We start from the raw sequence: 23984 nt of genomic DNA, 5'->3' as shown, positions 1-23984 counted from the left end.
TCTTTCACATGCCTTTCTTTTTGAAGTAACGAGGTGGTTTCTATTTAGATAACGAATTTTTATAAAATTTCTTAGCGATAGAAAAAACGTATTGCTGTTTTATATTAACTGTGTCATTTCGGAATCCATTCTTTACATAGTCGTTCAATTACTTCAGGGAACACGCGGAAAATTATATTTTTTCCTTTTGTTTTTCTATCAGAATTTTTGCAAGTTGCAATCGCGCAAACTGACATTTCGATAATAGTTTTAAATTCTTGTAAATTCACTGCAAGAACTGAAGAAAGTCATTAAAAAAATAACAAATGTCTTAGAATATCTCGCAAAAGGAAATGCTCCAATATTAGTTAGAGCTAGTAAGGCCGAACGCTCCGTTTTTAAAGTAAAAGTGCGAGCTTTGCGCCAAAGTGACGTCACTAGAGAAAATCGGAGGATTGGCGCGGCGAGAGTTTCTTCAAAGGAGTGAACCAGCCCTTCTGTTCTCTTTAGCCCTGGATGTAAAGAGGTAGAAGAGATAAAACCACCTAGGTAAGCTATTGAGGTAGGGTTTATTGAACTTTATGTGAATGTGACAACTAGCATGAGATATGATGCTAATAATGAACATATATAGGGGAGCTAAGAGTTAGGGTTTATTGTAAGTGTGGCAACTAGTGGGGGAAGAGTTCATGCCAATAGTGTTAAAAAGTTTTTAAGATTGGAACTAATTCTAATTCGCATCCATACGTAACTGTAACCTACATAAATGTATAATTGCTTGTAAGCAAAATAACTCGTTTTAATCAGTAATACTATTTTTAAAAAATGTCATTTTCTATTTACCACTTTTTCATGTTTTAAAATGAAGCTGCGGTCGCACTCATTAATATTTTCACATCAGTACAATGAACATATACAGCGATCTTTACGATTTTTCGAGGAAACTTTTTCTCAATCGTGGTGAAATAAATAGAAATTTCAAAAGTAGCCGATTTTATTTCATGATTTTTTTTAAACATTACACCAATATTATATGATGTTTCACACAATGTTTGAACTATGAATAATTAAATTAAAATATTTCTGCAATTAAATTGTACAAATCTTCTATCTCGCTGTCAATGCGAAAAAAAAGAACATTGCTTTTTCAGTCATTTTCTTCGGTAAAATAAAAGGGCTCAAAATTATATGCCAGTCAAAGTGTTCAACAGAAAAATTTTTTATGTTTAAAATGACATTAGGAAAACAGATTGCAAAGTGCTACAAACAGTTGAATTCATTAAACGTATTATATTCTTCAGCTAATTTAAAAAAAAAAACAATTGCGCTTTTCAAAAAATCATATGAATAATCGGAAGATTGGTTTACTGAAGCTTCTTCCTCGAGTTATAACCATTAGTGATATCAGATATTTTACTTCACTGAATTCATTTGTGAAATTATCTAATGTTTCGTTTACAATCAAGGTATAGATCAAAGGTTCTCCATTCCAATCTCAATCTTTCGTGAAGATTCAGAAGTTGTTTCATTAAAATCATTTGTGAAAGTAAGGAAAGTAACTGATGTTTGGTTTATAGTTAAATTGTAATTAAGAGGTTAGGTAATATAATCATAATCATTTGTGATATTATTAGGTTCAGAAAAAGGTTGTGTTGAGATCTTTTGTGACGATTTATTCAGATGATGGAGTAGAAGCATCAGTCGATGGAGTAGAAGTATCAGTCGATGGAGTAGAAGTATCAGTTGATGGAGTAGAAGCATCAGTCGATGGCGTAGAAGCATCAGTCGATGGAGTAGAAGCATCAGTCGATAGGGTAGAAGTATCAGTTGATGGAGTAGAAACATCAGTTGATGGAGTAGAAGCATCAGTTAATGGAGTAGAAGCATCAGTTTATGGAGTAGAAGCATCAGTCGATGGAGTGGAAGTATCAGTCGATGGAGTAGAAGTATCAGTTGGTGGATTAGAAGCATCAGCTGATGGAGTAGAAGCATCAGTCGATGAATTTTCAGGAGATACTTCTGAAATAAATAGAAAAATATTCAAAATTTGAATGCAATATGAAACATACTTTTACAAGTAAAAGGAAGGCATATTATTAGAAATGTTAACTCCAAATCAACGTCTATTTTTTTACAAACTTAAAGGTATTAAAAAGAATCTTTAAGTTATTTTCACAACTTTTTTATTGCTCATTGTTATTTCAAATTAATACAAAATGTTATGTTGTAATGAAGATAAAATTAATGAAGCATAAAAAATTTTGATAATATAAATACAAAATTTTAATTGATATTAATTGTAAGAATAAAATGGAATTTCGAGAACTTCATTATTAAATCAACATCTACACCCCCAGGCGACCCTTGAAAATGGTCTTGGCTTTTTTTTAGAATACGTTATATATTAGCCAATCCTGAAAATTACGCTAAAAGAAGAGTAACTCAAATCCTACCATCTCTGGTATCTAAAGATTTAGGAACAACATATACACTTCAACTACTAAACAGGTCGAGTTTCAAGACATTTAAACTGTACTTCAATCAAATTGTCGAAAGAACTATTTCTGAACTAGCATTCATAAACTATCAAATTTCGTTATATCAGCTTCAACTACTGAACAGGTCGAGTTTCAAGCCCCTTAAACTGTATTTCAATCAAATTGTATAAAAGTGGCTAAAAACTATATCTGAACTAGCTTTAACCTTCCAGACCAAAAGTTAGAGAAGGAGCAAAAGATTTTATCTTGCGAATTCTTTTTAATTCGTATATTTCAAGTAATTTTTCTTTATTGTTGGTAATAAAAATTTTTAGGATGAGTGAAAAAAACAGAATTTTCAAAGATTTAAGAATTTGAAGTAAATATATATTATTAATTAATGATTATGTACTTACTAGCGTCGCCCGGTGGCTGAACGGTAGCGCTTCGCGCTGTCGTGCCACAGGTCCCTGGTTCGATCCTCGGGCCGGGCAAGGTTGACTCAGCCTTTCATCCCTTCAGTTGGTCGATAAATAAGGACCAAGCATGCTTGGGAACTAAACACTGGGGGTTCCGCGTTCGGCTGACCACCTGACCAGAACATGTGCTCCTGCACCCCAGAGCCCAAGATCAAGAAAACTGAGATTGGCACAGTAGGCCTTGGCCCTCTATGGGCTGTCGCGCCACTGAGTTTAGTAGTACTTACTAGGAGGCCCCACACCCTGTTTCCCACAATTGCTTTACAATCATTTTTGTGTCTTTGTAAAGATAGTTACATTCAAATCAAAATTTAACTAAAAGATTCAAAAATAGTGTTTTGTATTAAGACAAAATTGATACAGGGTACGACCCGTTTTATTTCCGATTTTATTAGTAGAAAATGTAAATCCATCTATTTTCGCTGGTTACCATATCAATTTCATCCCTATTATTATATATTAAACTTCTTAGAAAATTCTGGGATTTTTAAGCAAAAAGAAAGAAAAAAACTCGTTAAATATTTTTTGCGTAAGAGGTGAATGTGTGTAGGTTTTATTTCAGCAATAAGTCTATTCTTAATCTTGCTAATATTAAGAACGATAATTCTTAATATTGCTGCTAGTGTGTTAAGTCCATTCAAAATATTGCTAATACTAAGAATAATATTAGCAGTAATAACGTATAAGAATGTGCTACAGAATAAAAAAAAATACCGTTAATAAGAGATAAATATTTTTTAGATAAATAATTTATTTTATTAATTTATTTTAATTTTTGAACAATTCGAATTCTGAAGTTAGAATTTCTGGTTCGAATTCTTGAAGCTGCATTCATATATATATATATATATATATATATATATATATATATATATATATATATATATATATATATATATATATATATATATATATATATATATATATATATATATATATATATATATATATATATATATATATATATATATATATATATATATATATATATGTATACATATATGAAAGCAGCTTTGACATATATATATATACAGGGGTTGGACAAAATTACGCATTCACTTCTATTTTAGCTCTTTGCAAAGGATCTTTCTCTTAAGATCAAATGCTTTGGAAGATGGTTCATGGCAAATTTCTGGAACAATTTGAAAGATCATGTTTGAAGCTTTTAGCTATTTTCTCCGTGATGGTTTCATGATCAACTAAATTTTAATTTTGATATGAACAAGTTTTAAATAAATCTATAGGATTGCTATTCCTAAATTAGAATGCGTTTTTAATTATACTGGTATTGGAAAAAAGAGACGTTTTGGACTTTCTACGCCCATTTGGACTGTGCAAACTTTGCAAATTCTTAATTGTTTAATTAAAACTTTAATATTTATAATAATTTATAACAATTAATTCCTAATTGTTCATATATTTACCTGTTTCACAAAATTTTCCCGCATATGGATAACTGCATAAACATTGAGCTCCATTTGTACCTATAACGCAATTTCCGCCATTTCCACAAGAAACGTTTTCACACGGATCTGAAATGATAACAATGGAACATTTATTCTAACTTCATGTTGTCAAAAATCATGCTTGTTTTTAACAAAATATATTTGTTTGATTTTAGTGAAAATGTGGCTTTTATTACATTGCCCCTAATCCTGTATATTAATGAGAGAAAAAAAGCCTTCTCGTATGCTTCGTAAGAGATTCGTGGTATAACAGCCTTATGCAACTGAAACAAAATTCAATTGAACTTGTAGTTTCCACTCGATTTTTCAGCAAAATTGACCGTTTCCTGACTCACAACTGTACCGTTTTTCGTTCACGTGACATCACGATAGCTGGACTTCGAAAGATAAGTTCGATTGAACTATTTCTGACCAATCACAAAGTAAATACTCTCCGTTAAATAGCGGTGATGAAGGGGAATCAGGGAAATAGGAAGATAAAAACTTGGTTACATGTTACGAGCACTCCTAGGTTATTTTATGTAAATAATACACTGATTCAACAGTGGTATACTATCTTTAAATAAGCGATGCAATTATTTCTTAAATTAAATTAGCTATTTGCATTTATTAAGTAATTTCGGGATTGGAATCCAAATTGTTTAAATTATCTTTTCTAATTCGACCGAGGTAGGGAGGTACTTTGTTTACGTCACACTAGAGGACTGTGGACAATTGGCGACAGTCGGAGAAGCATCCCTGAGGATGATCAAAAGACATGCCATCACAATTTTGATCCTCTGCAGAGGGAACGGCTCCCCTGCTTTGTCAGCTCGACGACATGGATGGAAAGTAGAGCACTTTATGGTAGAATAGTCTAACGAGGACCGATATGACCCTCGGTTCCTATGCTGGCTGATCATGATGGTCACTCACCCGCTTATTGACCGCAGCCAGTAGTGCTTGTCTTCGGTGTTCTACTGGATACCGTGTTTTTGCGATCAGTCCACTGCAGGACCCTAAATCAAACAAATATTATCAATTTTATTTTGAGAAACTATTTTGTTTAAAATGTTTTTAAAACTTGGAAATATTTAAAGAATTTAAGTAATATTTCAGATGATTACAGACACACAAATATATGATAAAACTAGGGGAGCAAATTTGAAAGTCATAGTTAAAAATTCTCCCCTTGTCCATAGTTGTGAAAACGCGTATGAAGTTTTTCCTTGGCTCGGGAAAAATACAGCACGCATGACCTGCAGAGAAAGGTAAGGTTCTTTGGCGGGAAACTTTTTTACATTGATAGTGATCTAATGTCACAGCTGAATTAAATTAGTGGTTACTTTTGAATAGCGATCGAATATGTTCGAAGAAATCGAATCAACGCGTTTCAGATGTATAAGAATGTAAGTAATAACTTTAATATTTCTTCAGGATTCGATAATTTAACTTCCACGGTTTACCAACAGTGGCATTCTAAAACTATAAATGGTGTTATATTATACAAAAAGTATGTCTAAAATTAAATAGATTAAATATGGTCTTGATTTTAACTGAAATTTACCTGGAATACCTTGAAAAGTCAGTGGATTTCTTTTTCTGACAATGATTGGGTACCCTGTTAAAAAAATGTTATGCTCTTGCCTTTCACCAACATCTGAATTTTTTTTATTAATTATATATTAGCAGACCTTTTATAAATAAAGTATTAGCAAGAAAATTTAGATCCAAATAAAATGGAATGTAGAAGAATTATCAAAGTTATGTTTCCGAGAACTAGATTTAACTTACAAATGAAGTCTCTTTAATTACTACTTGCATACCTATATAAAATAAAAAAATTATCTGAACTGTTAGTAAAAAAATAAAAAAAATTGTTTCATTACAAAAAATTGAAAATCCCTAAGAGTTTGTAACTAAGTCAGACACAGAGCCTTAAAAATCTTAAAAGTATTATCTTGCGATTATATTCAGTATATTAATTGTCAAATACAGATAAATTACTAATTCACTTTACTTCCTGAATGTCGCAGTTTAGTTTTAAAATTAAAAAAAAAAGAAGCTTATTAACTACCGAACATACCATGCCATCTATAAAATTTAAAAATAAGTAAATGCTGATAAATTATATCTGTTACGCATGCTGAAATATTTTTATTTTTTCTGATAGGCATTAAAATATTCAATGAATAGACTGAAAAGGATTAATTTAATTTAAATGTGATTTAAATGACATTCAAGTAAAGATAAAAACTGGTAGGAAATAACTCTAGTATGTTGAAATAAATTCACTCAAAGGATGCTAAATATGAATCAAAAATAATTTATATTCACTCAAATTCAAAAATAATTTATATTCATTAAATTCTTGTACTCAAATTATGTGGATAGTCTATCAAAAATGATTGAAAATCTCTCAAGTTTGAGTTAAAACGATCTAATTAAGTGATGCCGATAGTTAATCAAAAACGAGTGAATTTCACTCAAATTCGATTTAAAATTATGCGCTTAAACTTGAGTTATTTCAGTTGACTCTTTGAATTTAACTCAAGAAGAATTTAACTGAGAAGGCTCTATTTTCCAGACAAACGAGTGAAATTTTACTCAAGTATAGTTATTATAACTCTTTCATTTTAAGTGAGTAATATATTTACTTTGCAGATTAACATGAAGTGATGATCTAAAATACATAAACGATCAAATGTTTTTGTTTTGTTACTACATTTTCACACCTCTAAAGTAAAAAGGGAATTCAACATTCTGCTAAAAACCTAAGTATTTGAATTAAAACGAAATCATATATTTACCTATTTCACAAAAGTTTCCCTCATAAGGAAAACGGCATAAACATTGAGCACTATTTTTATTATTTATACACTTTCCGCCATTCCTGCAAGTCATATTTCTGCATAAATCTGAATCTAAAAAAAAACTTCATTACTTTCAAATTAATTTATATTGTAACAATGAACATTCATCCTAATTCCAATTAAACTAATATATCCATATGTAAAACGGAAGTAAATAAATCTTGCTTAATACCAGGGGTGATCAAATGAAAAGATACGAAACGACGCGGGGGGTACAAATGTTGACTTTATTCAAAATATACACCATAGACCTGAGCACAACGATCCCACTGATGAACAAGTTGCAGGATTCCTTGTTCCCAAAATTCCTGTGACCGTGACGGGACCCAGTCCGTCAAAGCATCCTTGAGTACGTCGTCCGAGTTGAAGCGCTTCCCTTTCAGGTGTTTCTTCAGTGAACCAAACACATGGAAATCGCAGGGCGACATGTCCGGACTGTAGGGTGGAAGGTCCAACGTCTCCCATTTGAACTTGGCCAGTTCCATGTGTGTGACTCTGGAGACGTTTAGACGCGCCTTATCATGGAGCAGAACCCCACCCTCCGTGAGCAGCCCTGGTCTTTTGTTCTTGATGGGCCTGCGTAGGCGTCGGAGTGTCTCACAGTACACATAGGAGTTAATGGCTTTTCTGTGCTCGAGTTTCTGTTCCTCATACGGACTGCCGCATCATTTGGACGCCGCTTTTGACAAGAGCCTCTGCTCTCTCCTGTGCATGCGGGCTCCTGCGCATGCTCCGATCCTAGACAGAGACTCCAATCGCTTCTCGAGATGTCTCGCTACGTTCTCCCATGGCGGAATATGCAAATATTTAACTGTTACATTTTTACGTCATTTCGTACCTTTTCATTTGATCACTCCTTGTACATATTTTTTGAAAGAAAAAAAATTAGATAACATCGTTGCCATTATGACGTAAAGAATAGCTAATAAAGTTGGTTTTAAATATATAAACGATCAAGCTATTTTTTTCCTTTTATTATTTCGTATTTAAAATTAATAAAAGCTGAAAGAGTTCTAGAATTAAATTAGAACCTTATTATTGTGATAAAAACGACAATATTTACCTATTTCACAAAAATTCCCCTCATACGGGAAAGGGCATAAGCATTGAGCACCATTTACACCGATAACGCACATTCCTCCATTTCTACAAGAAATTATTTCACACGGATCTGAAAAAATAACATTGTAACATTTATTTTTTTCAAAATTCTTTACATTATAAAAATAAGCATTGAAGCTTATACCAAGGAGGAATATCATAACATATTCACATGTAAGACGGAAAGAGGAGAAAAACTTACTTTTTTCTTTAAAGAAAAGAAAAGTCACGTTGTTGTTGCCGTCAGCCATTGAGTCAGAGGGGATGCGATAACTCTTGTTTTCCAGTGGCGCCATCTTATAGCCAAGAATTCGACTTCCGTCACTACGATGTGTGTCACCTGTTTTACAGGGTGTACTCATTCACATATCCATTCATTCATCCATTGATCACAATTTTGACCTGAACCAGAGAAAGATCAGTCTCCCCAATCGTATAAATTGTTATGGGAACATGGAAGACTCTGACCGACAAATTCAAAGTGCACCAGTCACCATTTACTACACGGGGAATCTTCGGATGGCTAGATTCAAAATTCCATTCTCACGAACGTGAGGCCAGAGCCCTGCCAACTGTGCAATCCCGGTCCCAGATATTATAATAAACCTTTATTAGAATGAACCTTATTTTTCTTTTATACATTTTTTCGATGTTAAATAGGTAAATATTTAAAAAAAAAAAATTTTCAAAAAATAGGAGCGAGTAACGTATTTTTACGAAGGAATATTTTTAAAAATTTTTACATCAAACTATTCTTTCGAAATCTATCCAGATACTTGTTTCCAGTTGCGTTTTAAGTTTCTGGAAAGATAATCCGTACAAATTGGAATACCTAATTAAATTGAAGATGTAATTATAATGGTTACTTTTCATTTTAAAATGGTAGATTTTGCCGAAAAAAACTATTATCCCTGTTTAAACTTGTTTTAAAATGAATAAATTTACAATCTGAACATATGGGGTAAATATCTGACCCTAAGGATCGTGTAGGCTCCGTCTTAAAAGGGTGTTTTAAAACCTTCGTTTGTTGTTATAAAGAAAATTGGCATCCCTTTTTAACTATTTAAAAAACCCTACAAACACTGTTATATGTAGTAGGATTTTAACCGGTTATAGTTACATTTAATAAAAGGTGTGTAAATAAGCAAATATAGTTTTTCGCTAATACCAACCGGCCTTTGTAGGGGTCAGAGAACTCGTTTTGCATCTAAAAGGTTTTGGGTTAGAATCCCGGGCAAGGCATGGATATTTCTCATTCTCTGTACTATCTGTCCTTACTGTAGAAACAGCATTGGCTCAATTAACATGGTGCCCCTGAAAATGTGGCCAACAAATTTACCCTTTAGATCCCTGTATGACGTAGGTCATTCCCCATCTAAACATAGGGAAAAAATTTGTTTGCTAATAGCAATTTTCTTTTTAATAATGTCACTTTAACGTTTTTTGGTCAGAGTTTTGTTACTGATGCATTCTCTTTACATATTAGTCATTTTAAAATTGAGACTGTCATTTTTTTGTAACCACATTTCCAAACCTATAAAGGGCATGGGGTAACTCTTACATTCAGTTTAAATCCTATCTGCATAAATGACAAGAGATTCATATATTTACCTATTTCACAAAATTCTCCCGTGTAAGGAAATCGGCATAGACATGTAGCACCACTCTTGCCGTTAATGCACTTTCCACCATTTTTGCAATCAATATTTCTACATAGATCTGTATCTGAAAAAAAAGCATACGTGCGTCCATTATTTTTCAAATGATTAACATTACAACAATGAACATTAAACGTTATTCCAAGGAACCATAATATATTTATATGTTTTACCGAAAGAAGTAAATCTTGCTTAGTACTTTTACAAATTTGAAATATATGTAAAAGTCTGCTTGTGACTGCAATATTGTTCTGGTCTGCGAATCTCTGGTAGCCCCTAGCAACTGTTTTACCTTGGCACCTAGTTGGGTTCAAAATTGTCTTGATATGAAACATATACCGAGGGACCAATAGTGGAATGTCTAGAATTTCTAATATTGATCCTAGAAGAACATATATGGGGCTTATATTGGCTAAATGGATACAAAATATTGGGTAAATATGACACATTTATAAAGGACTGTTATTGGTTGCAAAGAGGCTGCAAAATTTCGGTTGAATCGATTTGAACAAAACCTGAGAAAAAAGTAGAAGTAGTTGTTTTTATACTAAGTTAAAGTAGAAGTTAGGATGTACGATCGTAGCGCTATCTCATAACATATACTTGGAAGGATTAATATCTACAAGATAAAGAAATTCAATATTGGAGTGTTAAGGAAGGGTATATACGTATCTGCCCGATACTTTAGGATGGTGGAGGTGACACACCACTGCAGCAGAAAAACTAATTTGTGGCAATCTCGTGGGGAGTAGATATCTAGAAATTATAAAGCCCCAAGTCAAAGTGTTACAGATTTCTTCACTGAGTAGCTGCGACAGTTGACTTTTCGTTATAAGGCATGTCAATGGAGTTCCATGCAGTATGATAATTGATACTGGAGTCGACGTTGTTATCAGAACAGATTTGGATCAGAATTTAAGTGAAAAATTAATCTGGACTCCCTTTCGCGTTACACTACAGACTGTGACTGGTGACAAAATCAATTTTCACGAAAAAGTCCTCCTTAAGATTAGATTTGACGATGCCAGTGACCATCATGAGTCATATGTGACTGTTATTAGTCATGAATTCATTCTTGGATTAGACTTCTTACAAGGAAGTAACTTTAAATTGAAATTCAAAAACAACAAGTTGTACTAAGTTCAGAAGACATCGCTGAGTTCAAGACGTGAAATCCAGAGATTAAACAGGCCTATCAAGTAAAAGTAAAGAACGGAGCTACAATTTTACCAAGAACTGAGGTAATAGTTTCGAGAATCCTTTGTGAACGTAATATATTTCGATATGGCCAAAAGGAATATCTAGATTTGGACAACAGCTTTAAAAGAGTACTGATGGCTTCTTCACTTGTCGATCTTACCAGGAAGGAAATACCTGTGAGACTTGCTAATGTAAGTGATAAAATAAAAATTCTAAGGAAAGGTGAAGTGTTGGCTGCTTGTGCTTCGGTGACATGTATTAACCGAAGCTATCATACAACGCGAAACGAGTCTTCTGGGACTTTCATGAGTGAACTTCTTCAGATTGCAGAGTAAAATGATGGACACAAGAATGCAGCAGAATGACTGTTGACAAAAGAGGAATTTAAAGACCTCTTTTCCAGAACACAAGAAGATGCCGAACGTACAAAAATAACGCACTGAAAATCATACTCCAATGAGACAACGTCCTCGGAGATTAACATTTGGTAAACAGGAAGAGGTGGTTAAATTTCTAAACGAAAAGAAACAGAACGATGTTACTGAACCATCGATGAGTCCTTGGGCTTCTCCTATGGTCCTAGTCAAGAAAAAAGATGGCTCAACACGATTTTGTGTCGGCTATCGTCCACTGAATGATATTATAAAGAAAGATAGCTACTCTCTTTACAGGATTGATGACACATTTGACCTCCTACTCGGGAATAAATGCTTCTCGACTTTGGACCTTAAAAGTAATTATTGCCAAGTCAAGATACGTCCTGATGATGGAAAAAAGACTGCCATAACCGCAGCACTTTGAAAGTTCAAGGTAATAATTTGTAATGCACTTGTAACATTTGAGCACATTATGGAGACGGAACTAAGAAAACTCTCTTACGAATCCTGTGTTGTTTACTTGGACGATATAATCATCGTAGAACGTACATTTAAAGAACATCCGAAAGATGCTGGAGAAATTGAGAATGGCATATCGTAAGTTGAACCCCTAAAAATATAAGTTACCAATCTTGGGAACATTATCCTTGTAGAATGTGTAAGAACGGATCCTGAAAAGATTTGTGCAGTTGCCCTGTAGATGTCCATCAACTGCGAAGTTTTCTTAAGCTTTGCACTTACTACAGAAAAAATGTTAAGGACTTCTGAATGATTGCGGGACCACTTCACACGTTTACAGAGGTTAATCAAAACTTCATATGGACAGAAGTTTGTAAAAATTCTTTTAAAGAATTGAAAAAGGCTTTAACATCTTCACCTTTACTTGCATATCTCCAGCCCGGCATTCCTTTTATTTTGGATACTGATATTGGCAATGAAAAGGTGTTGGAGCTGTCCTGTCGCAGGAAATAAGGGGTCAAAAACTTTTCTTATTGGAGTAAATGTCTATCAAAACAGGAGCAAAATTATTGTACAACTAGAAAAGAACTGCTCGCTATTCTTAAAGCCATAAAACATTTCCATTATTATCTCTCTGGAAGAAAATTCTAGCTCCGGATTAATCAGGCCTTTTAAACCTGGCTTTTCTATTCTAAGAATATGGAGGGTCAGGAAGCCAGAATACAACGAATCCAGGATTACGACTTCGAGATTCGTTATCACAAGGGTACTTTAAATGGAAATGCTGATACATTATCGAGGAAGCCCTGAAATAAAAGCTGGCGATATTGCTCTAGAATAGAGAAGAAATATCTGCCAACAAATTCTGTTTTACGCCAAATTACGGTTGAAACGATATCGAAACCAGAACTTATGCAACTGAAACGTGCTTCTTCCATTCGATTTCTTCGAACCCGTCCGATCGCTGTTCAAAAGTGAACGGAATGTGATTTTCTGTTTATAATGAATACTTTTAATATTTAAATAGTAGATTTCAGAGAAGAAACATTTGTCTCAGCTTAAATGACTATAAAATGACTATATTTACAATTTTAAGGTATGGGGTAAATATCTAACCCTCACAATCGCGCAGGCTACGTATTAAAAGGATATCTTGAAACCTTCGTTTGGTGTTACTAAGAAAATTTGCTATCCCTTTCTTATAATTTAAAATTCACTACGATCACTGTTACACTATACTAGGATCACTGTAGTATGTGTTACTCCTTATTTTATAACATTTAATAAAAAACTAGGAGGGGCCGCCCCCTGCTCTCTAACGCTCGCCAACCCCCGAGAATTGCTACGCAATCCTATGTGGTTCACGCCGTGAACCATGGCTCGCTGAGCTCGCTCGCCAATGAACACAATGTTCTAGCACAAAGACATAGTATTTTATCATCAAAGACATAGTATTTTATCATCAAAGACATAGTATTGTACTTATGTAGAAGAATTCTACCAATGTTCTTATTGGCTTTTAAAAAAGTATATTAGTTATTTAGATTGTACATGGTGAAAAAATCAAAACATTAGCTAAATAAGAAACATATTAGCAAAATAAATTATCAAATATTGCTTCACTAATATTCTGCATTTTAAAGCGTGAAAATTCAATGCATAAATAGACGCGAATTATAAAAAAATTCAATGCATTCAATACAAACACTTGAACGTTTTTTAGACGTTTAGGTAGCTCCCAGTAGAAAAATATCAATTCAACAGCGGCCTTTTAAAGCATTCTCACTTCAATTAATTAATTGATTCCTAATTGAGTTTAAATTAAATATTGTCATGTTTTTAGTGCATGAATCTGAATTGAACAACCTGATAATGCTCACTCTGGTTATTGTTATCTGGTTGCTCACTACGTGCTCTTGCGCGCCGAATCCAATCAATTAAAAATGGAAACTGTTGCCAGCGCGAGAAAAGAAATATCATCGGTTTTATTGATACATACATACGTACGTATTAGCGTTTTATATAATCAGATAGATATGTAAATAAGGAACTATAATTTTGCTGGTAGGAATGTTCTTTTCAAAAACGTTACTTTAGCATCTTTTTTGCCAGAGTTATTTTATTGACGTATTTTCTTTACAATTTAACATAAAAAAATTATTAAAAATATTGAGACAATTTTTTTCGTAACCATATTTCCTAACCCGTAAACAGCAAAGAGGTAACTCCTACATTGAGTTTAAATAATAAGAAGTTCGTATATTTACTTGTTTCGCATAATTTTCCCTCATAAGGAAAACGGCATATACATTCAGCCCCACTCTTAGTGCTTATGCAAATTCCACCATTTCTGCAATCAATATTTCTACATAGATCCGTATCTGAAAAATAAAAAAAACACTTGTGCGTTCATTATTTTCAAAATGATTAACATTATAACAATGAACATTAAACCCTATTTCAAGGAACCGTAATATATTCATAAGTAGGACCGAAAGAAGTAAATCTTCTTCTTATTTTGGAGTGACAGTCCTTTGTGGGCCAGAGCCTTTCTCCATTCTGCTCTTTTCATTGCGATTGTTTTCCAGTTAGTAATTCTTAGTATTTTAAAATCTTCTTTCACACAGTCAAACCATTTAATCTTAGGCCTACCTCTATCTCTCGTTCCCATTGGTAATTTATTGGGCACCATTTCTACCGACAACGCTCATTCCGCCATTTCTACAAGGCAGTCCTGCGCATGGATTTAAAGGGATAAAATTGAACCATTTAGTATTTTCAGAATGTTTTACATAATAAAAATTACCATTAAAATTTTTTCCAAGGAACCGTAATATATTCACATGTTAGACGGAAAGAAGTAAAGCTTGCTTGATACATTATTTTTGAAAGAAAATAAATAGAATTTTAAAAAAAAATTAGAAAAATAAGAAAAAATTACAAGAATTAAATTTTGCAGATACCATTTTAACGTTTTTTAGTAATAGGTTTCTTATTGACATATTTTCACTGCATAATAACTAATAAAGTTGGATTGAAATATATAAACAATCAAGGTAATTTTTTTTCTTTTTTTATTTCATATATAAAATTCCAAAAAGCAGTGGGAATTCTCATATTCTGTTAAAAATCTTATCAGTCTCCTTGAAACGTGACTGTATATTTACCTATTTTGCATTATTTTCCCACATATGGGGGTCGGCATACACATTGGGCATCATGTCTCACGACAACGCACACTCCGCCGTTTCTACAAGGCAGATGTGCGCACGGATAACATTGGATCATTTATTTTTCTCAAAATGTTTTACATTATTTACGCAAAAAAACTTTGATTATACCATTTTTTTGCACAAGACTTAGAATATCCTTTCATTGTTTTGAGCAGTGTATACAAACGATCGAGGTATTTTTTTTTTTTGTTATTTCATTTTTGAAACCCAAAAGACCAGTGAGAATTCTCATATTCAGTTTAAACCTTATCAGTTTCATTAAAACGCGACTGTATATTTACCTGTTTCACAATACTTCCCCTCATATGGGGGACGGCACACACATTGGGCACCATTTCTACCGACAACGCACATTCCGCCATTTCTACAAGGCAGTGGTGCACACGGATCTGAAAAGAAATATTCGAACATTTACATTTTCAGAGTGCTTTACATAATGAAAATGAACATTAAACATTATTTCAAGAAATCATAATATTTTCAAATGTTAGACGGAAAGTTGTAAATCTTGCTTAATACATACTTTTTGAAAGAAAAAAAGTTTAGGTAAAATTTTGGAAATACCATTTGAACGTTTTTTAGTAAGAAATTTCCTATTGATGTATTTTCTTTGCATAATAACTAATAAAGGTGGATGGAAATATATAAACGATCAAGATTATTTTTTTTCCATATTTAAAGCCCAAAAGAGCAGTGGAAATTATCATACTCAATTAATACCTTATAAGCTTCATTAAAACAAGACTGTATATTTACCTCTTTCACAATATTTTCCCTCATATGGGGGTCGGCACATACATTGAGCACCATTTCTACCGACAACGCACATTCCTTCATTTCTACAAGGCAGTCCTGCACACGGATCTGAAAAGATAACATTAGAACATTTATTATTTTCAGAATGTTTTACGTAATAAAAATGAACATTAAACATTATTCCAAGGAACCATAATATAGGGTAAACCAACCAGTGAAGGAACATTTCATAGTTATTTTTAAAAAAAGGGATTTTAAATGTTTTTACTTAGATTGATTGGTAACAGTAGCTTAGTTCCTAACAATAGAAAGTCATCTAGCACTGCATTGGGAGATCTTATCATATAGTTTTCTCTGAAAGTGTTTTTGAATTTCTTAGTAGCTTTTCAACACCTTGTTTCTTTGACAAAATTGTGAGGTCAGTGTTTGTAATTATCCGTTTAAAGTACAATTAATTGAATAAAAAAATCCTTTTTTTTTCTTTTTGCGAAAAAGAGAATTCAAAATATGGTTATTGAAGTTACGTTTCATTTATTTTAAGCATCAAAACATAAGCAAGTATAGAGATTAGAGGTGTTTATTAACTGGATTACCAAACGATGATAAACCAATGAATGAACAAGTGTTCCTTTACTGGGATTTTTTAGAAGTTTATGAAAATAAAAGAATTTTAATTTTCTTGTAAATTTAGTCATATTATACATCAAAATTACGTTGAAAATGCAAAAAACAACTTCTAACCAGTGAAGGAACAGGCATGTTCCTTCACTGGGAATAGATTTCCCAGTGAATGAACAATTAGTGTGAAATATGTTTTTACATGGATAATTAGTAGTTCTGTGATATAGAGGACACCTAAAATTCAGTTAAATGTTGTAAGAATAGTTCCCAAAACAATTTCTTTCAAAATGCTAATTTAATTGCTAAATTCATTTAAAGAATTATAATTTATTTATTATTTATCCTTATAAATGTAGTGGTTAGTTACATCATACGTTAGACAGCTTAATAAATTATGTTTACTGATCGAAACCTAACTAAATATAATAATAAAAGCTTAAATAGAACATTTATTTGCTGGCTTTTGTGCTAATAATTAGCTAAATTATTATCCTCTTGCGGTCTTTAACGTCATGACCGAAACTGGTAGGAAAAATCCATTTAAAGACAATCATCCAAGTGAAAAATGGGTGAAGTGTTTTTTAAGATGACATCCACCGACAACTCAGTGCAATGCGAAGATAATTTCAAAAGGCAAAACTTTCCTTAGAGAAAATAATATTCAAAATACTGGTTTGAAGAACTTCAGAGGAATCTTTGGGAGGGAAGTAGCCCTTGCATATCCTTTTAGAAAGTGATTGCATTTACAATGCGATCGAAACGTACCTAGGAAAGGAAAAGAAAAAACAACAGTTTTGGTCAACATTTTAGCTAATGTAAAAAAAGTACCTCCATGGTAGTTTTTCCTAATTGAAGAATTCTTTGAGGTATTACAGAATCTGTACCTGCTATATATTTCATTGGAAAAAGCGATTCATGAAGTGAGTCGATGACCGCAGCAGCATTTTACAAATATATTGCAAATGTTTCTACCCATGGCTAATTGAAAATGTTTTCAAATTTCCTATTTTACTTCTTCTGGATAGGTATAAATCTCATATCAATTTGAAACTGATCAAGTTTTGTTCATCAAAACAAATTTTCTGGTTCATCTTTCTACCTAATTCATGAAAATATCCCGTTAGACCTTAAAATCAAAAGAATTGTTAGGCAATATGACGAGAGAATTTCACATTTTTAAATAAGATTTTGAGGCATCAACTAATGAAGTTGAAATACTTGCATGAAATGTGGTATTTTTCCATTCGACGTAGAAAACGTTGACTTTAACAAATGCATGCAAGACAAACACAAAGAGGTAATGAGCAAGACAGCTTTTCAACAAAACACATACTTCGAGAGTAACGAAGCACTATTTCTTCAGAAGCTTGAGAATTAAATCTCGCAAGTTATGTTGCAATTTTTTAAAGGAACATTGACAGAAGAGTTCGATCTTCAAAATATCCAATAGCCTGTGCTTTTCTCAATATGGAAGAATTTATTGCAAAAAGAACATTTAGTTTAGTCAAATATTGGCTCTGAAGCTGATACAACTAACTCTGATATAACGGAAAAATCTTGAAAACTGATTTTGAGATAAATCCTCTTGAGGCATTGTTAGTTGCAAAAACAATTGGTTCCATAAGTAAATGGTAAGTACTGCTGAAGACCCACTAGATATAAGTCAATGAGAGATGGATTTTACTCAAACTTCGAAACTCCTTTTTCTCATTTATTATCCAGTGAGGAATTCTGGAAAAGGTACTGGAAAATCAAAAGAAATTTCGAAGATACATTTACATTATCTAAAAATGTGGGAAAAAAGGAACGTCAAATCAAAAGAAAAATAAATAAATTACTTTTTGCATTAACTTCAGAAAAAGAACGAAAATTTAAAGAGACTGAAGAGCTGGGAAAAAAGTTAAAGCAGAAGGTATAACGAAAAGAAAAAAATACTTAAAAAAATTAAAAAAAAGCTTCAAGAAATATGGGGGAAAAGAGTAAACAAAAAAGTGATATAATAATAATAAAAACATCATCGGATTACATAATGATAAACATTCATTATTTAAATCGGACGATTAAACTGTGAGAAAAGGAATAAAAAACTATTTTTTTTAGTTCTGTATTTAACCATATTTTACTTTCCATTCCGTGACTAAAAAAAAAGTTAAATTTTCCCCATTAACTGTGGTTATATGATGCTATTCCAAGCAAAATTTTATTTTAGACATTTGTGTGGCCTATGGATTCCAAACGAGCATCAAACATTCTCAAAATTAAGTGTTCATTCACTGTAAAATTTAGTGTTTATTCGCTGGTAAGAACTGTCCCTTCATTTGGTTATCTTTTTACTTATTATTTGAACCACCCAAAACTTAAAACAATGTTATGAAAGTTAACTGAAATTTTTTTACATAATTTGCTTTTAATAACAAATATACACCGTCATTTAGCTAAAATTACAAATTTTGAAATTTTTACGATTTTTTTAAAGGCGAGCTACGCTTCAGTGTTCCTTCACTGGTTAGTTTACTCTATTTTGAAGTAAAACGGAAAGACGTAAATCCTGCTTAATACATAATTTTTTGAAAGTAAAAAAATTAGGTAAAATTTTGTAGATATCATTTAGCCGTTTTTTAGTAAGAAGTTTCTTATTGAAGTATTTTCTTTACCGAATAACTCATAAAGGTGGTTCGAAATAAATAAACGATCAAGGTAATTTTTTTATTTTTTTTTTATTGCACGTTTAAAACCCGAAAAAGCAGTGGGAATTCTCATATTTTGTTAACTATCTTATCAGTTTCGTTGAAATGAGAATATATATTTACCTGTTTCACAATTGTTTCCCACATATGGGGGACGGCATACACATTGGGCACCATTTCTACCGACCACGCACATTCCGTCATTTCTACAAGGCAGATGTGCGCACGGATCTGAAAAGATATCATTGGAACATTTATTATTTTCAAAAAGTTTTACATAATAAAAATGAACATTAAGACTTATTCCAAGAAACCATAATACACCGAAGAGCAATTACATTATGACCATCCTCCATCTATAACAATGGGCTCGCCCAGGTTTTCATGGTTTCTCTCCCAGGAACAATGTTTTCATGGGTCACATTGGGACCCATAATCCTCATAGAACAATCCCTGACGTCTGTAAGCTACTTGAACATAGTTGCAGATCAGCTTCACCCATTCATGGCAACAGTTTTTCCTGCGGGGGATGGTGTTTACCAACAGAATAATGCACCATGTCATAAGGGTCGAATCGTCATGGATTGGTTCGAGGAACATTCCAGTGACTTTCAAGTCATGTCTTGTCCCCCAAATTCACCTGACCTTTATCCAATGGAGTATTTGTGGTCCTACTTGGAAAACCAAATTCGTGCTGCCACGCTACCCCCTCGCAATGTGAGGGAATTGCAAGACCAGTTGGTGAGCGCTTGGTACCAGATACCTCAGACTACCTATCAGCACCTTGTGGAATCAATGCCACTGCGGGTGCTAGCAGTTTTGAGGGCTAAAGGTAGTCCTACAGGTTATTAGCAGGGTGGTCCTATTGTAATGGCTCTTTGGTGTATATTCACATGTAATACAAAACGAAGTAAATCCTGCTAAATATGAACTTTTTGGAGAAAAAAGCAAAAATAGGTAGACTTTTGTTGCGGCCATTTTAAAATTTGGTAGTCGAAAGTTTCTTATTGATATATTTTCTTTACAGAATAACTCGTGATGGTGGCTTGAAATATATAAACGATCAAGGTAATTTTTTTTCTCTTTTGTTACTTTACGTTTAAATCAGAAAGAGCAGTGGGAATTAGCACATTCATTTAAAACTTTATCAGTTTCATTTAAACGCGACTGTATATTTACCTGTTTCACAATATGTTCCCACATATGGGGGACGGCATACACATTGGGCACCATTTCTACCATTAACGCACATTCCGCCATTTCTACAAGTCAGTCGTACGCACTCATCTGAAAAGATAACATTAGAACATTTATTATTTTCAGAATGTTTTACATACTAACAATGGTCATTAAACCCTATTCCAAGTAACCATAATATATCTACGTGTAAGAAGTAAAAAAGCTCAAAAGAATTAAATCTTACTCAAAATAATTTTTTAAAAGAAACAAAAAAGGGGAAACTCTTTTTATATTAGATATTTTTTTAGCTTAAACTCTTTTTTTTTCATTATTCAATAGGTAAATATTTAAAGAACGTCGAGACAAAGAAATGATGTGCTTTTTTTACCCATACATTATCCACCGAAATAAAGAGAGGAAGTTATTAAATTATTTCTACCTTTAAATACCATTAACTTTGAAACCAGGCCACAGTAGTAATTTGGCATGGTAAAAAGGAAACAATGTCAGGGCAAAAGCAGACGTGGGCGAAGCAGTTTTGAGAAGGATGAAAAAGACACCATTTCTAAAAGAGTTAAGCGTGATCTTTCAAACTGTGACAACAGTTTTGCCATGTAAAAACATAAAAGAAAGATCATTTACTAAGTAAAGAAATTTTTCCGTGTTTTTCCCAACCGCTGATATGAACGTAAAACCAGTTAATTATGTTTTAAAAATTCGTGTTTGTTTATAGGGATAAAACTTTCTTCTGGAGAATTTGAAAATATGCATTTTAATAGCATTTCCCAAACTCTTCGTTTAAGTAAAAAATAAAAATTGTATGCGTTGTTAAAGATTATATTTTTTGCGTACAAGAGTCATATGAAATTCACCTCTTCAAACTCGGCTTGTCATATATGTATACATATGTAGATGTATGATATGTAGAGATATGAATGTACATATATGTAGATGGCTGCTATAAGGGTTAAAAAAATAAAACTGATAGTAAACCAAACTATCTATGTGACAGTTTATTTATGTGCAGGTTACAGTTTATTTGTTGTTTGATATTTTTATTCCACCACATCTTAGTTTAAATGAAATAATTGTATTTTAAACTAACATTTAGACTAGTTTGATGTTGAAAATATACAGTTTCATGAATTCACTTAAAAATCTGTCATTTTATGCACATTTTTTCTGAGAAATATAATACTTATTTCTCAGAGTAAAAACATAAATATTAAATGTTTTATTTGCTTTATTACTTTTAAGTAAGTTGGCTACGACATTTGTATTTTTTTATATGACTCTGCGTACACTGACTGATTTGCATCAGAGCGAATTTTTATGAGAAATCGTATTACGAAGAGAAAAATTAGATAGGTAAATAGACTTTATTTTAAATTTAAATTTCCCATCGTTAAGCACGATTAGCAGAAAAACACCGAAATCAAGAACCTAGCGGGTGAGTGAACACATTGATCAATCTGCGAAGGGATCAAGGAAACGTGGTATCCGTTAAATTTAAATTGGTATAACTTAAAGTGATCGACTTCACATGATGGTCTTCGGGCTATCAGAGCGGGGAAAACGTCGTCTCGTCAGAGATTTAAAATCTGTGTCTCTGGATAATCCTCAGAACGTCACAAATATCCCAATGAGCATCTCCAATGGGAAGTAAATAAAGTATTATTACTTTATACTCTGTTGCAAGTCAAGAAAAAACCATTATCTTTATGAAAAGAGAATGTTTACGTTTAAGTGCACGCCAAAAAAGATGCCAAGCTCCTAGCGCAAACGTATATCAATATCGCCAACTCATGAAATGACATTGCCCACCCTTCTGTTTGATAGCTTTCTTATTAATAATAATAATTAAATTTATTAATAACAATAATAATTCAGCAAATAATAAGAATTGCTAAATATTATATTTAAAAATCGTAACAAATATACGAGTTTCTGTTCGCATTTAAAGAAACTAATGAAAGAATAATAAATATTGTTTCTTGCAGACGATTTTCGTTTAACAGCAAAACAAAATTAAAATGTATCTCCCAATTGATTTGTTAAGGGCAAGTCAGTATTAGATGCAACATTTTAAATGATCCATTGCATCGAATGTTCTTGCAACACCATACAGCTGTCTCGTCCACTTTCTAAAAAGAAATGAAAAATTGTTGTTAAGATCTTGGATGCAATTCCTGGGTAAACCATTAATTTCTTCACCTTTCACTTGTTTTTAGTTTTAATTGTAGAAGGCTTATAAACGCCTTGAATTAACGGATTCACAGGCTAATCATTAATGACACAAGCTCTCAATTTCTAAAGAGGAAATGAAAAAGTGCTGTTAAGATCTTGGATACAATTCTTGGATTAACTATTAGTTTCTTCAGCTTCCACTTATTTTAATTGTTATTGTAGAGAATTATAATCGCTTAAAATATCGAACTAAAGACTATAACTATTAATGCCTCAAGCTCCCATTTCCTAAACAGGAAAAAATAGCGTTGTTAAGATCTTGGATACAATTCCTGGCTAAACCATTAATTTCTTCACCTTTCACTTGTTTTTAATTTTAATTGTAGAAGGCTTATAAATGCCTTTAATGAACGGATTTACAGGCTTACAATTACTACAACAAGCTCCCACTTTCTAAAGAGGAAATGAAAAAGTTTTGTTAAGATCTTGGTTTCAATTCATGGGTCAAACATTAACTCCTCAAGCTCTTAATTATTTAAACATGGGTGAAAGAGAAGTTAATTATGCTTCATGATTGTTATTATGCATCATAATTATCATTATGCTTCATAATTATTTATCATGGTGCATACATTTTGAAATAAAAAAGCAGTTTATCTTTTAATATCAATACAAGTTCATATAAAAATCTAAACAGCACCTAGATTATACTCACAGACATTTGTTGAAGGGTACTCAATACCGTATGAAGAAGAAACAACAAGCAAACAAATTAAAAATTTAAACAACATATTAAATAAGTAATGGATGCCCAATGGCATGTACTTGATGACGAGGAATATATTTTATTTTAATATTTGAATTTGTTTCATCCCCATCACGTTTATGGGAAATTCTAAACATCTGCTCTTAGATATTTTTTCATTCACGCATTTTTCCAGACTGCATGCGCCCCGCATCTGTTAACAGATAAACAAATAATAGCTTATTCTCTTGAATTTGAACAAAGATTTTTTATGGATGTTTGAGGCTTTACATTTTTATCACGACACGAAACACAGTAACACGAAAAAATGTGTTTCCTTATCCTTAAAGCGTGTGTAGTTTTTGTGTATTGTGTATTAGAATGAAAATACATAGTTACCATTAAATGTTAATTAAAATATCATTTTTTAAAACGTCTGAACATCTCTTAAAAAATTTATTGCCCCCAAACCCTGAGAATTATTCACAAACAAAAAAAATTATTTTAAATACTCAACATTTGAGATTT

The 23984-nt window shown here is 32.4% G+C and overlaps 2 protein-coding genes across 2 annotated transcripts in view; both read right to left on the bottom strand.

The window, feature by feature from the left end:
• LOC107442536 (uncharacterized) overlaps positions 1-23984 on the bottom strand; it is a 287072-nt gene that overhangs the window by 159928 nt on the left and 103160 nt on the right. The gene's annotated exons all lie outside the window — the stretch shown is intronic.
• LOC107447642 (uncharacterized) lies at positions 1871-23639 on the bottom strand. The gene is made up of 11 exons (XM_071185573.2): positions 23427-23639; positions 20525-20632; positions 19469-19576; positions 16038-16145; positions 15563-15670; positions 14316-14429; positions 9966-10079; positions 8317-8424; positions 7191-7304; positions 4360-4467; positions 1871-1998 (listed from the first exon to the last, which is right to left on the bottom strand). The coding sequence occupies exons 1-11, from the start codon at positions 23530-23532 to the stop codon at positions 1871-1873; spliced, it is 1224 nt and encodes a 407-aa protein (XP_071041674.2). The 5' UTR covers positions 23533-23639.

Source organism: Parasteatoda tepidariorum, chromosome 5 (assembly GCF_982258835.1).
Source record: "Parasteatoda tepidariorum strain Cologne lab strain chromosome 5, Ptep-v5.0, whole genome shotgun sequence".
NCBI classification, from domain to species: domain Eukaryota; kingdom Metazoa; phylum Arthropoda; class Arachnida; order Araneae; family Theridiidae; genus Parasteatoda; species Parasteatoda tepidariorum.
The sequence above is the reverse complement of the archived record's forward strand: the minus strand, read 5'-3'. Positions and strand labels throughout refer to the sequence as shown.